Source organism: Thalia democratica, chromosome 7 (assembly GCF_965202585.1).
Source record: "Thalia democratica chromosome 7, ktThaDemo2.hap1.1, whole genome shotgun sequence".
In the NCBI taxonomy this organism is placed as follows: Eukaryota; Metazoa; Chordata; class Thaliacea; order Salpida; family Salpidae; genus Thalia; species Thalia democratica.
In genome coordinates, this window is record NC_139171.1 from 18,794,810 (window position 1) to 18,811,463 (window position 16,654).

Sequence of the window (16,654 nt, forward strand, 5' to 3'; positions counted from 1 at the left end):
ATTTTGTTTGTCTTAACTTTCAAGTAATTTATTTGCTATTTTAATTTGTTTTATCTCCACTGATACATTGTTTTACCAAAGTATTGTTTCACACATATCAAACGCTAAAAGTTTTGACTGTTTGAATCAATGTATACTCAATGGTCTTGACTTGGGCTTCAAAGTTTAAAAAATCTAATTATCATCAAATATTTTTTGTTTGCTAAAGTTTTATTGAAAAAGATTTATGTGTTGCAAATATACAAGCTTATGTTTTGTGTAAAAATTTTACTAAAACTTTTTATTTAATTTCAAATTAATCTTTTCAATAAACCTATTCAAAGCAATGTGACGTGTAGTATTTTTGTAAAGGAACACGGAAAATATAATAATGTCAAAAAGTTGGTCACTTCAAAATTTTCAGAACAATGTAAAGAAGTAACAGTATGGTAAGCACTGCAGTTACAATAAAAATTTTAAAAATCTTGTTTATGAAAAAACCATATGCGAATGTACAACAACACATGTGTAAAAATATTTTTTTAAGAATTTAAACGACTTCACGATGTAAAATAGAAAATATCAGACTCATCTCCACTCGCACACTATAAAGTTTCATGTCATAAAAATAATCATATACTAACAAAATATTTTTAAATGGGAATATTTTGTATTGGTAAGTTGTTTTGCAAACAGGGTTAACTACAAAAAATAAAATTTAAAACTCATTTAGATATAAACACTAGCTGTAGAACTAAATATGTTTCAAAATTGAAATAACATTTTTGTTTAAATTCAAGAATATTAAGTTCGACATATTAATTTGTTGTATAATTTGTATGTTATTGTTTAAAAAATGGCTCAGAGTCTTCTCCATTACAAATGTTTATTAATTAGCTGATTATAAAATAAGAAAAATCAAGAACAAATTCTTAATGACTTTATTTTTTTTTTTTTGATATTTTAGAATGTCAATTTTAAGAGAAACCTATTGAAAACGTTCGATTAGTTTGCATTTAAAAACTGGTAAGAACCAACTATTAGCTTTATAAAGATTATTAAACATGGTAACTAGAAAGAAAAGAGCCCTACCCACTATACCCTTAGTACCAAAGAAACTTTTTTGTTTATTACTTATAATATATTATTATGGAAGCTTATAAGAAAATTAAACTCTATTTTATTAAATAATTTTTTTTTTCGAAAGGTATGTAATTTGATGTATTTTTGGTATATGTGAAAGCAAATGTAAACAAAAATAACGCTATGCAGTTAAACCCATGTTAATAGTAAATTTTAATTTTAATAAAATGTTTTTATGTATTCGTTAAAGTTTTAACTTATAAACCATAAAAGTTTATAAAATATTTTTTACAAGTACGATAAATTATTCTATAATAATTGTTTCAACTTTTGAAAAATCTCTTTTCAATTAGTTTACGCATTTTATTATACGAATAAAACACATAAAACAATAAACAACACATAATAAAATTTTTTTATCAGCGTTAAACCTTGGAATTTCACGATTTCAAACAGTCGCTTTTTCTTTGCAGAGTTCTCCGTAAAAAAGCTCACAGTAAATTCGCTTTCTAAAAAACTCCATATCATGTTGAGAAAATGATAATTTCTCATTCCTCGAAATTAGTTCTGCCGTTACTATTGCGAATACGCCGCAATCGTAATTGTTGCTTTGCTGCGGAGAATTCTTACCTCGACAATTAAATTTCCAGCCAGAAAGGTCAAACTTGGTTTTCCGCTTGTCCAAGGACTCCTGATTGAGATAAGTGGCAACGCGAAACAAGAAGGTGTAATCGTTGCCGCCTAAGGAGTCGTAGTAGGTGATCGTTCTCTCATTAAAGTCGACAGCGGCCATTGTCCAGTGATTATTTGAAAGATGACGAGGAACGATTAAAATGTCTTTTTGGAAAATGTTGACTTTTTTAGTCCACCTTCTTACTCCACCGTATCATTTGCTCTCAAGTTTCGAATAGTAATTCGTGTTAAAACAATGTATTTGCGGCAGGTTCGGAATATCTTCCGATCGCTGTTGAATGAGGTCCAAGTAATGAAATATTCTAATTTTCCAAAAATATTTAAACTTGAAAATTTTTAATTCGATACAGTTGTATCAGAATTTTTTGGCAAACTTTTTCAAAAGAAATTGACCAATTTTTTTCTATAAAAAGTTTCTTACACTATACCATCTAAAATGTGATATAATAGCCATTGTTAATTTACTTTAAACAGTAATGGACACCTATGCCTATGCCCTTGATTAGTTTAATATAAATTAATGCCGCTTTTATTAATGTTTTAAAAAATAAATAAGTTAAACATTTTTATTCTAAGAAAAGTATCTTACAGTATATACTCTAAGCTTTGAAATAAGAGTCATTGTTAATTTTTTTCAAAATAAAATGTTGGATCTTCCTCCCCTATGTCCCTAACTAGTTTTTGATTAATAAACGTCTCTTTTATTACTATTTCAATTACTTTCTAATTAACACAATAACTTATTTACAGAAACAAGATGTTTCTACACACCTATTATTTTGGATCTTGTCGAAAAAAAATTTGCACAATCGTCTGTTAAAGTATCAAGTGAAACTCTACAAACTATTGTGTGCAACTGCGCAAATGACTGCTTCAGATATTACGTACCAAAACCTGATTTCGCAATAACCAGAACTTGGTTGAATACCTTCATAAAGCAAAACAAGTTAGATGAAAAGTACAGTGTAAAACAAACACCTCAATTTACGTTTAGTGTTAAATTCAAAGATGAAAAAGATTCAACTGTAAGTTCTGATAACCAACAACAGCAAAGCTATGTGACTTTGCTGTGCAGTGGAATAAAAATATACATAAATCCACAATCAAACAAAAATCTACTGAAATCTGTAGACAATGTTATTGATACGATTAAAAAGAACGAAATCCCTTCTTACCTCAGTGATAAAGGACATAATTACAACCCTTCAAAGGATCTACTTTACCAAGATTGTTTGCCTACTTCAGCCACAAGGTATAAAAAAATACCAAAGGATGTAGAAATAACTGAAAATCCAGTTGTATTAAAAAATATGTATGCAAATCGAGAAATTTCTACAAAACTTGTAAGTTTTTTATACTTAATTATAGTATTAAAACTCTCAGTAATACTACTATTTAACAGTTTATTTTAAATATAGTAATATGTAGAACTACAGTTATTATTTTACAATATAGTTAAAATTTAATGCAACAAATATAAAATATATTAAACACTTTTTTATAAATTTCATCAATTTTTTAGGTGTCAGGAATTTTAACACATAAAATAAAATCTGCTTTCGAACTTAAACAAAAAAAGTTGGTGGCAAAAAGAAACTTCGGCAATGAAAATAAAAGCGAAGTGAAAATTAAAAAACAAAAGTTATCAAGCCAAAACATTGAAGTTTTGAATGTTACAAAAAATCCAATTTTAAACAAGACAACTAAGTTGTTGAACATGTTTACTATTGCTAAAGTAGAAACACAGGTTTCTAAACCTTTGAAAACCGAAAGTGTTGTACATAATATTGATGCTATAAAACCTCAAAATGTTGATATAGAAGCTGAAGTTTCACGTGAACCTTCCTTATCTATAGTAGAAGAAAATCAATTTCAGACTAAAGTTGTTAACAATTGTTCTAGAGTATCAAACGTGAGTAAAGATTCTGGCTTTGAAGAAACAATTTCAAGAAGCAGTGTTGTGAAATCTACACCAATAGAGTTTTTCCGCGGTTTAAATGTTTCAAAACTTTTGGAAAACAAACGCAAGAAAGTCCACATTAACAAAAGTGACCTTGCAACACTGGTCGGCCCTTCTTTGATAAACGACGTTGTGTTCAACTCTTACTTGGATCTAATTCAACAGCGATCGGAAGATATTCCGAACCTGCCGCAAGTACACTGTTTCAACACGAATTTCTATTCGAAACTGGAGAGCAAAGGATACGGTGGAGTGAGAAGGTGGACTAAAAAAGTCAACATTTTCCAAAAAGACTTTTTAATCGTTCCTCGTCATCTTTCAAATAACCACTAGACACTGGCCGCTGTCGACTTTAACAAGAAAACGATCACCTACTACGACTCCTTGGGCGGCAACGATTACAACCTCTTGTTTTGCGTTTCCACCTATCTCAATCAGGAGTCCTTGGACAAGCGGAAAACCAAGTTTGACCTTTCTGGCTGGCTATTTAATTGTCGAGGTAAGAATTCTCCGCAGCAAAGCAACAATTACGATTGCGGTGTTTTCGCAATGGTGACGGCAGAACTAATTTCGAGGAAGGAGAAATTATCATTTTCTCAAGACGACATAAAGTTTTATAGAAAACGAATTTACTGTGAGCTTTTTAACGGAGAACTCTGCAAAGAAAAAGCGACTGTTTGAAATCGTTAACTTCCAAGATTAACGCTGAAAAAAAAAACTTTTATTCGAAGTTGTTTTTTGTTTTATGTGACTTATTCGTATAATAAAATGCGTAATTTGATTGAAGCGAGAATTTTCGAAAATTGAAACAATTATTAAAGACTAAATTATTTGTACTTGTAAAAAATATTTAAAAAATTTTAATGGTTGTTAAGTTAAAACTTTAACGAGTAGATACAAACATTTTAATAGAAATAAAAATTGAAATTTACTATTAACATCAGTTTAACTGCATAACGTTATTTTTGTTTACATCTGCTTTCACATGTACAGAAAATACACTAAATTACATATCTTTCGATAAAAAAAAGTTATTGAACAAAATAGTGATTTGATTTTCATAAAGGCATCTTTAATATTATATTATAAGTTATAAATAAAAAAGTTACAGTGGCATTAAAGAAAAAGTGGGAAAGGCTCTTTTATTTCTAGTTGCCTTATCTAATGATCTTTATAAAGCTAATATTTGGTTCTTACTAGTTTTTAAATGCAGATTAATCGAAAGTTTCTTATAAAATTACCACTCTAAAAAATTAAAAAAATCAAAAAATTAAAGTCATTAAGAATTTGTTCTTAATTTTTCTCATTTTAATCTCACTTAAATAATAAACATTTGTAATTAAGAATACTCTGAGGAAATTATTAAGAAATAACATACAAATTATACAACAAACTAGTATGTAAAACTTAATCTTCCTGAATTTAAACAAAATAGTTTTTTAAATTTCGAATTATATTTAGTTCTTCAGCTAGTGTTTATAACTAATTGAGTTTTAAATTTTAGTTTTTGTAGTTAACCCTGTTTGAAAAACAACATACCTTTACATAATATTCCCATTTAAAAATGTTTTATTAGAATATGATAATTTTTATGACATGAAACTTTATAGTGTTCGAGTGAAGATAAGTCTGATATTTTTTATTTTAAATCGTGAAGTTGTTGAAATTCTTTAAAAATTATTTTTACAAATGTGATGTTGTACATTTGCATATAGTTTTTTCATAAACAAGACTTATAAAACATTTATTGTAGCTGCAGTGCTTACCATACTATTACTTGTTTAGATTGTTTAAAATTTTGAAGTGACCAACTTTTTGAAATAATTATATTTTCCGCGTTCTTTTACAAAAATACTTCGCGTCACCTTGCTTTGAGTAGGTTTGTTAAATAAATTAATTTGAAATTAAATAAAAAAAAAAGTAAAATTTTTACACAAAACATTAGCTTGTATATTTGCAACACAAAACTGAACAAGCTTTAGATGAGTAACAAATTTAAGCTTTACTTAAAACTAAGACAAAAGTATATTTAAAAACTTTTAATTTGTTTTAATATTTCGTATTAGACGAAAATATTTTGATGCTTTTACTTTAAAGTTTTCGACATTAAACTATTTTAATAAAGCTAGTAATAAGTATAAGCTTTAAGATTATTAAAACTTTTAAATGTTTTAATTAATTCTAATAAGACTAAACTTTAAGCCTTAGTCTAAATAAAAAGTGAGAAATATAAAGATCAAAAACTTTCTTATTTAGTTTTAAGCCCATAGTAAAAACTTTATTTATAATTTTTTTAGGGCGATATTTATAAAAGTATTAGAGCTAGTTTTCATAATTGTTTGTGAATTAAGTTAATTATTCTAGATAATCAAACATTATATATACAAACATTTTAAAAGATTTAAAATTTTTACCTGCAAAAATGTCAATCCGTGCTTAAGTGACACTCCGTGCTAAAGTATTATTCTGTGCTAAAGTTACGCCGTGCTAAAGTGTCACTCCGTGCTAAAGTGTCACCCCGTGCTAAAGTGACGCTGTGCTAAAGTCTCACTCCGTGCCAAACTGACGCTGTGCTTTTCTGAAACCTACCCCATACAGGGTTGCCACTCTTTAAGTCAAAAAAAAACTATTTTGAGTTACAAAAAACTGCCCTAAGTTATTTTTCAAAATGTTTGAAAAACTAAGAAACTTTTTAAGAATAAAAATCAAGTTATTTAACGAAATTGGTAATAAATAACATAAAGCTGAAAATAAATCAACTAACTTAATTTGAAATCTAAAATACAAAACTGGCCTTAAGTTAATTTTTCAAATACTATGAGATTTTTATAAAACATTGAAACTGTTTTAACTCACCCTGAGTTAAAAAAAAACTCAAAATAGCCTGAGCTTCTCTAAATCTTCCTAAGATTTTCTAAAATTTGAAATTAACCAGAGTTTCCTTTAGTGTGTGGCATCGAAGTATATAAAATTATATTTATTAAGATATTAAAACTAAACTGATTATGTTGAACAAACTAGTTATTTTTTTTAGTTCTGTTTATTCCTGAGGATTAGACAGCCTCAATAAATGAAAAATATTAAACCGTAAAGTAATTTTGGGAGAGTAAGTTTAAAAGTTGTTTTGCAGACGCACGACAAGGGCAGACGCGAGACGCGGGGAGACGACTACAACAACGCAGAGACGAGTGAAGCCGGCAAAGCGAATCATGCACATTGAAGAAAGCGTTTTGTAATTAAAAATTTTACATCGTCGAGGCTGTTTTTTGGGAATGGTATTGTATAGTCAAAAGAATATTTATTGCTTAGTTATCGTGTCTAGAAGACTCAATTAAGCAGTTGTTGGTAGCGTTTTTATAGCACCTTGTTATCTTTCAAATACTTAACATTTTGCTATGTTTTTTGTATAAAATTCACGTTCACTAATGACCAGTTTTATAATATTAATTTACTAGTTATTTGTAATTAAAAAATTTAAGTTTAATTTACTTGATTTACAATAAAAGTAAAAACAAACGTTCTGTTTAGACATGTTTTATTTTTATTTATTTTTTAAAATAAACTAGTCTCATCAAACACCTTTAATTAATATTAGTTTTAGTTTAATTAATTTTTCAATAATAGAAAACACCTGCTAATACTTTAATGAATTTTTTTATCTAAGATTTGTTTCTAATAAGAGTTAAGATTAAATGTTTTTTAGAAAAAATTACACCTATCAATAAAAGGTTTTAAATAATTAAACTACTTCTATGACTTTTTTGTTAAACAGGTTTTAAATGTAAGTTTTCACAGACAGCAAAATAAGCTAAATTGCTTAAGTATAATAAGACACATCAAAAAGTTATTGTTATTAATTTTTAATAGTGTTGTTTAGTTTATACTTTTTGTTATTTAATAACAAACTTTTAAGAACACCATTTGTACAATGCAATCAATCATTATGATATTAAAAAATACCCCAATAATTGCAAATTGATATAAAAATTTTCAATGCTTATACAAGTTAATAAAAAAGTTTATATGAATATATCATTATGCTACAATTTTTAAACTACGAAACAATTTAGATATAATATAGATACTTAAAACTTTAACTAACATAACCTTATATTATATATACAGAAAAAATTCAAGGTTTAAGCACTATATAGCTTAGGAGTGATAAAAGTACCATCTGCGGAATGGATATCCGTCAAGCAGAAGTATCCAGCCAGGTATTTTATTCTAAGGTATGAAACAAACTAGCAAAACAACTAAAATTGAACTTTAATAACACGTTTTAGATATGCTACTAAGTTATAGTTTAAGTGTACAGTATTGCTCATTATACAGATATTTCTTTCAACTTTTAAACATTTTTAAAGCTAATAATTAACTAGTTTTTGCTTGATATTATACATGTGTGTTTTGATTAGTTGTTTTAAAATCTAGCTAAAATCGTATATACAGCAGTAAATCAAAGTTATTTGAAAACGTGCTTAATTTTGTTTTGTGTAAGTTTAATTGTTTTCATAACATGATATGCCAACTATTATTATAACTCTGCAAAATAATAAAATTTCAAGCATAATAAATTGGAAAGCTAGATACTCCAATCAAAACTCCTAAAATAAACTTGATAAACTTTTTAACAACAGTTTTACCAACTCTAAATGTTTATAAAATATTTTTTTAAAGAATACAAAAATAAATTTTAAGCTTTGAAACTAAAAAGTAAAAAAAAAAAGATAAATTTAAATTTTTATTTATGTCTTAAATTTTATAATGTTTTACTTTTATATGAGTTATTATGTGTTTTTATCAGTGATCTCAAATGTTTATGAAGCGTTTTGTTAATAAATGAAATTAAAAGTGACATGATGGCTTTAAAAACACTCTGAGTTGAATGCTGAAACTTAATGGTGAAACATAAACAAAAACATGACAAGTTGTAGTTATCAAATATTGATAAAAATAAGTACAAAAGAGGATAAAACTTTTTTTTTAAATTGCACTGGCTCAAATTTGAAAGTTTACATGAGATACGTTTGTAGAACTAAAAAATCAATTTTGTTTTAAGATATAAGCAGTTTCATTAAAAAATTAGTACAACCATATGAAGTCATAAAATTCTAGCTATATTTATTAGAACTTCCAAAATTAGGAAATTTACTTCAATTTGAAGAAATGTTCTTTTAATCTTACAACCAAATTGTAAGAAGAATATTTTTGAAAAGAAAAAAATTATGAATAAAATTAATTTAAATAAAATTGTTTTTTATTTAATTTTTTTTACAAAAAAAATCTGTTATTTATAAGTTGTTTGAAATTCAACCTAAATTCAAGACATTAAACTGAGTAGGATTTAAAAAAAGTTGCTCAAAAACTGATGGAAGAGATAGATTCTTAAGAATTAGTCTATTTTTGCCTTTCTAGTTTGTTACTCCCCTAAATAACATATTAAACTTTTAAACTTGAATCAATTAATATCTCAAAAGTTAATTTAAGTTAAAAAAACGGGTAAAAAGTGACTGGTAGCTTTATATTTTATGTAAAAAATAAGACTGAGTTTCAAAAAAAAATTATTCTTCTATGCCTTTAGTTGTTAGGTAGATAAGATAAACTTAACAAATTATAGTAACTTGTAAACAATTAGACCCCCTTTGGCTTTAATGCTTGTTTGTAAATACTATGAAATAGTGAACAAACGAAAAAGTTATATAAAAAACTGCAATTAGTTAGTATTACTACTTTTCATAGAGGAGGTAGGTCCACTATTTTTTTTTACAAATTGGCATAGATGCTTATTATGAACTATAAAATTTAATTTAAACTAAAGTTAGAAATACAATATATGAAATTTTATTGCTATTAAAATCACATATATTTTTAAATTTTGTTATATTGTAAAAAATGAAATAAAATGTTCTGACAAATATATACTGCAACGCAAATTAATCTCTGTCAATTTTCTCTAAAAAAATATTTAATCCTTCATTTTTTGAGCTAGAGAGTTTTTTTTAAACTAGACTTTTTAAAAACAGACATTTTTCCTTAGTCATTGGTTTTTATTAAAACAATAAATTAATTTTAGCTCTACAACTATTTGAACAAAATCTTAAGTTTTTTGTACTTATTTGAAATGAAAGGTTTTAAATTTTTACATTGGTGGGAAGAGCAAAATAAACTGTCTTTTATACAGTTGTTTGTCCTATTTCAACATTAATTTATTTGTAATATTGAACATAAGTGAGTGCTTTCAAATATTTAGCAATAATAATTAAATTGCTCTGTCCCTGATGTTTTTTTGCTGTTTTTTTCAATCTTTGTAGAAATGTAGCATTTTTAAAGTAACTATGGCCCTGATTAGTACTACTTATGTTAAATTGAACCTTAAAAACATATAATACACAAATGTATTATGTTAAATTTTAACTGGTGTGTTAAATCTGGAAAAATTTAGAAACAAGTATTTTAAAAATACTAAATAATCAATTTTAAATAATGAAAAAAAATAATTTAAGTATATAATTGAAATGCCATATATAAAATCAATTTCAAGTAGCACAACAGTGTTCTTCAGTAATCTTTTTACTAAAGAAGTACAAGATATATTTTATATTAAAAGGTCTAAAAGTTTAGCAACATATCATACTTAAGATTATTAGTGAAGTAAATTTAGAAATTGTATTTAATTCATATTAAATAAATGTATTTTTTTTAAAATTATTCAGAGAAACGTTAAGTTATCATGTTTAATAAAATATATCCTGATCATTCCATGAAAATTTTAAAGGATTCAAAAAATTTTAAGTATGATGTTTGCTGGAAATTATTTTCATGTACTGCAAATTTAACAACTCACAGAACTCATACTGGAGAAAAACCTTTTGCTTGTCAAATTTGTGATAATAAATTTGCACATAAATGTTCATTAATTTGACATCAAGCTACTCATACAGGAGAGAAACCTTTTGCTTGTCAAATTTGTGATAGAAAATTTTCACAAAAAGGTACTTTAGTTGAACATCAAGCTACTCACAGTGATGTTAGATATTTTAAATGTTCTATTTGTCCACAGGGTAAATATTTTAAAACGAAGAAAGCCCTACACCAACATATGGTCTACCATTATGAGCCTAAATTTTCTTGTAGCCACTGTAACTATAAATGTCACACTAAATCTAATTTATCAATACATGCAAAAATTCATGCCAAAAAGCCTCAAAGTTATTTACAATTAATTTTTGTAAACAAACCTTAACTTTGTAATAACTGGTTTACACAAAAGTAAATAATTGACAGTTTGAAATATATTATATTTTGAAGTTAATTTTTTTAAGCCTGTCTTAAGTATAATATTAGTTTTATTGTTAAGTTTGAAAAAAACTAAACAGAGTAATGTTTCGATTCAAAGAGGAGATTAAATATTAATAGTTTATTATTCTAAAGAAAAACAATTATAATGTTTCACGCAATTCAGATTTTATTTGAATAAGATTTACAATTTGAAAATCTGCTTTGCGGTGAAACATTTTATTTGTTTTTCTTTAAAATATCATATTAATAATATTTGTTTATACCTAGTTTTTGTATGTTAAACGTTTTGTTTCCTATAGAAATTAAAGAAAAATAAGCTTTTATAAACTTATACAAATGAATATGGTTACTTTCAATAATATATACTAATACATTTTCAATAACATATAATGTAGTTAGTTCTTTATTTTATTTCTGCTGATTCTTTCCTGAACAGAAATACAACTTGAAGTTTTTTAGCTAAATTGTTGCAGTTTACTTATAGATGTATTTATATTTCAAGTTATGTTTAAACTATGCTACATTTAAATGCGTTTTGTACAATAATAAAAATCAGCTTCTTAATACTTACTGATTTTTTTTTTATTCAGTTTATTTTTATAACTATTTTTCTGTTGCTAAACAAAAATATATTGTAACAACTTAAGAGTTTAGATGTGAAATTGAAATTTAAAACTGTATATAAAACAGATTAAGCGTTTGTATTTTGTTTCAATGTATAAATTAAACAGATGAAACTACAAAATTGATTTTGATACAAAAAGTCTATTACTGGTTAAGTTTTTTATATAGATAGGATTGTTCTTTTACCTTTATGTATTTAATTTATCTATTACTTTACAAAAAACTTCCACTTTTTCAAACATTTAAAATAGTCTATTTTCTATGGAAGAAGCAGTATAATAGCTCACTGCTTAAAACTAATCTGAAATTGTTTAAAATATGTACAAATAAGTCTTTTGCTATTTTAAATTTTTTAAATACACTTGGTTTTAAATTATCAGTCCATACCTCATTTTTTATTATTTTAAGTACCTCTGTTTGGTTTTTATTAAAACTGTTAGAAAATTTGTAATGACTTTTATTTCAAAGGATAAAAGAAGAAGTTTTTAATTATTATAAATTTGCATTTAAAGTATTCATTCTTATTGCACTTTAATCATGAAATTAAGTTAAACAAAATTCTATTTTACATGTCAATAATACGTATAAAACAATTTCTTTTAAAATATTTTTTGCTAGTACTTGAAAGGTTAGATTATTCCAATTTAAAAGTAAAACATTTTAACTTAGTTCAGTTTTCCTTATAGGATATATATATTTACAAATTTCTCACTAAGTAATTTCAAAAAAGTCTAAAAATACTAGGTTAAATTGCAATACTTACTTGATGGAAGTCAAAAGTGAAACTTTGCTCTTTAGTGAATGTTAGTTAGTTTTCTTTATTTTATCAAGATATTGTTTATTATATTTTTTTTTTTTTATAGTTTATAACTAAATTTTTTAAGTCACATTTCAAGCTAAATATATATTTTAAAGTAAAATAAGGAATTTAATAAAATATTTAGTATTTTTAATTGCTGTTGTATTAACTTTTATGACATGTCCTTATGTTGGCCTTTTTTTAATGTTTATGTTTAAAACTTTAGTTATGCAACATACCTACTAATTTAATAGTGCTTTAAAAACATTTTACCTAAATAAAGTTTTAGTTGTAGATTAAGAAAGATAACATACGTTCTAGGATCTAGATTTAAATTAATGTATAAGTAAATTTTTGTACACTATACTTTGTATGGTCGTATCATATTATGATAGGCGTTACACAGATAAATTTTAATTTTAGTTAAAAATTTCTTAATTTTATTTTAACCTTAACCTAACAATTTTAAAACAGTTAAAAAGATACAGGCTGAAAAAAATCACTTCAAAACTCTAGTTGAAAAATTACAGATTGAAAAACATCAATTAGTTATTTCAAACATAAATCTTTCAAATAAAGTAAGGTTTCTAGAAGAAAATCTAGAATCAAAATTTATTTTGTAAGTTTAAATTTACTCAGTATTTTTTATTTAGATCTATACTTATACTAATACTTTAAGTTACAAATTTGGAGATACTATGATAAGAAAATTGTCAATGGCAGTAAAGCTACATGACAAAGTAAATATTATAAGCTTAAGCTAGTTTTATTCCAGAAAAAACTCTGAAAATGAAAATAAATGTCAATTTGCACCAGATCAAGTAAAATTTATGTCCAACGATATTCAACTTTTACAAAGTAGTAATGATTGTCCTGATGTCAGAAAAAGTAAGTTACAAAAGTTAAAATATTTGATTTTATTTTACTAATTGAAATTATAATATAAAAAAATGTTTATGCACTGCTTTCGTTTGTTACCTGGTTTAGGTGAGTTGACCTTGTCAAATAAATTTAAAACAGTAAATAACATTTAGACAATGGCAGTAATGTGAATCTGAACTAATTGATGCGTAAAAACATAAACAAAAGATTGTTGACATTAAGTATTCAAATTTTAATGAAAAATGCATAATTGGGTGAACTTAATATTGGTATTATTTAATGAAAATGAAAAAGTTCAAAATAACTAAACACATTATCAACATAAACACAACAATTTGTTAACAAAATTCTTAAAAAGCTAACAGATGGTTCAAATACTATTAACATTTCAATTCCTAGGTTTTAGTTTCATTCCAATAAAAAAATGTAAATATATTCCTATGTCTGCATGAATTCATTACTTCTGAATACTTTATTAATGCGATTTTTATTTGCTTGAAAAATCATTAGTGCTTCTTTCAAGCACAATCTGCACGTTTCCATTCTGGGTCTTTATTTCTATTCTTTTTCTAGTTTTTTCCGAGTTAATTTGAAGTTTTTATTCTCATTTTCCAATATGTGAATGCATTTTGATAGTTCAGTTGCCTGTTTGTACTGCAAACATTTGCGATCTTGTGGGTTGCTGTTCATTGTTGTTCTGTGGGTGGCCACTCTTTTTTCAAATTTGTTGGCGCATAGACCAATATATGATTTAGTTACATAGTCAGTTTTATTGTGGCTTTTTATTGTGGAGCAATATTTTTTGCTCCACAGTTTCCACCTTTCAAAGGACATTTCTATTTGTTTGTTCAGTTACATGTTTCAACTTAATTATTCTCGTTGCAATTTGTTAGCTTCTTGTATGGTTCTTTATGACGGTCTCAATGTTTGGCAAACTGCTGTAACTTAACTTGATGTTGTTGTTGTTAAAGTATTTCTTTCATTTGTTAACTACTCCAAAGTATTTGTTTATTATTTGAAGAATTTTTTTGCCAATATTTTTTTTGTGGATTTGCAGCATGGTGGATTAAACCACATTATTTTTCTTTTTCTTTTTCTAGGCCGTTTCTTTCCATCATCTTCACCTTTTGATTTTATTTTGTAATTGTAGCCACTTAACTTTATTGCGTCATTGTAATCTTTACTTATTTCATTAAATAGATTTTCATTGCTACAGTTTTTGGAAAGCCTTTCTTCTATCAGTTTAGGAATCTGCTTCAGTATTGGTGGAGGGTTATTGGACTTTAAGTTAATATACATTATTTTGCTGTTCTCTTTTCTGTATGGGTGGAATGTATGGTTGTATAGATTGAAGCTTAGATCTGGATAATTAATTTGACCTAATGGATTTTCAATATCTAATTATATTTCCATGTCTTTTGATATGCTGTGCATAGATTTTTTAATTTCCTATATATCAACATTACTTTGCTAATTTGACCTATGTCTGAGTAGCTAGGATTTATTAATCTTTTTTTGAGACTGCTGGCGAAATCCTTTTTATGGTCTTTTAGTTTATATAGCATTTTTGTTTAGGTAAGTAGTTTACTAGTTTGTTTTTAAGTTTGAGATTTGTCACTATCTCTCTGGCTTCTTTGTTTATCTCATTCATAATTATTCTATCACTTTTTTTGTATGATTTTCTAATCGATTTTAGTAAAAGGCTGTCGTATTCTAATTAAAGAACTTTGTAGTAGTTGTTTGTATTGTCAACTGGTACTATTAGACTTTTGATCTTGCCTGTTTTTATTAAGTCTTTTTTAAGTTCATGTTTGAAATTGTCCTTTGATTTTTTAAATTTAACTTGGTTGATCAGATCAAACATTTCATTTTCAAAATTCTTGAGTTTTTCAGGTTCTTTCGGTGTAAATTTTGATTTGAAAACATGTTTTTCTTTGTTTTCTATCATGTCTGTGCTATCTTCATCATTGGTGCAGAAGTAGAGTTTAATTCTAATTCGTTTACAAAAAACTTCTAATTTTTTTCCATTAGCTTTATTTTGTATTCCATCTTTTTGCAGAAGTATATGTTTTTAGTTGAATAATTAAAGTTTAACTTCTCATATGCTGCCATTGTTACTTTGAGTAAATTGGTGGTGGCTCAACTATTACTAGGGGCCTTGCTATACTATAAATATTGACTGCAAAAAAGATGCTCAATTTACACAGTGTTAAGAGCTAAATTTAATAAAACAAATGTTTATGCACCACTTTGGTTTATTACCTGGTTTTGGTGAGCGTTAGCCGAACTTGTCAAATAAATTCAAAACAGTAAATAACATTTAGACATTGGCAGTAATTTGAATCTGAACTCATTGATGCGTAAAAATACAAAAAAAAAACGGTGACATTAAGTATTCAAATTTTATGAAAAATGCATAATTTGGTGAATTTAATATTGGTATTATTTAATGAAAATGAAATAGTTGTAAAAAAATTAAATACAATATGAACGAAAACACAAAAAAATCTTAATAAAATTCTTAAAAACCTAACAGATGATTCAAATACTGTTAATATTAAATTCCTAAGTTTTAGTTTCATTTTTTATTTCAGGTTTTATTTTTTATTGGGACTAAAGGAGCAGGAATTTGCTCACTGAACTGATCTCTGTCAGTCTCACCTGTTTCATTGTTATTAGCATCTTTAAAGTTTTCTGTAACCTTTACAGGTAAATCAGCATGTTGATGACGTACTTTGCCCTTAGTTGAGCTGGGTACATTTTTCTGCAAGCCATTGAAAATTTTTGTTTCAAAATTTGTTGAGACTGGGTTATAAAACCTTAGAAACCTTCTGTTTCTACGCGTCAGTCTCCTCTTTCTATGTGCTTTTCTTCATACAAGACGCACAGCAGGGTAGGAAATTTAGTTTGTTATGTTTAAGGATGCTAAACCATTTCACAGCTGATATCCACAAGGTCTTAAACTTTAAGGCACTCTACTCTGTCCTTGTAAAGTATAACTCCATCTCTTAAGTTTAATGCACCATCATATCTAAAATATGATGACAAAGATTCATAGTGTTTTAAAATTCTTCACTACACTTAAAAATCCTTTAAAGTACTTATTCACTTTTTCACTTATTGATATTATTTTAAATATCTCTAAGTAGGCTAAGAGTTGCTTTTTATTTTCCCGAAAATTCAAATTAGTTTTTGGGATGAGGGTACAAAGTTGGAAGACTCAATAGGCTCCTTATAAAAGGACCAAAGTAAAAATGCAAAAAAAGACTATTTCATTAAACATTTTCTCCTACAGTTCTTAAGCAATCTTTATAAAACTTTCTCAGTTTAAT

At 26.1% G+C, this 16,654-nt stretch overlaps 1 protein-coding gene across 1 annotated transcript; it reads right to left on the reverse strand.

The window, feature by feature from the left end:
• Nucleotides 1-1,510: 1,510 nt before the first annotated feature.
• Nucleotides 1,511-1,855, reverse strand: LOC145841159 (sentrin-specific protease 1-like). Its single transcript, XM_082948529.1, has one exon. The coding sequence runs from the start codon at nucleotides 1,853-1,855 to the stop codon at nucleotides 1,511-1,513; it is 345 nt and encodes a 114-aa protein (XP_082804655.1).
• Nucleotides 1,856-16,654: the final 14,799 nt, after the last annotated feature.

Coding starts and splice junctions, on each gene's coding strand:
- LOC145841159 (XM_082948529.1), bottom strand. CDS start 1,855: ATGGCCGCTGTCGACTTTAATGAGAGAACGATCACCTACTACGACTCC.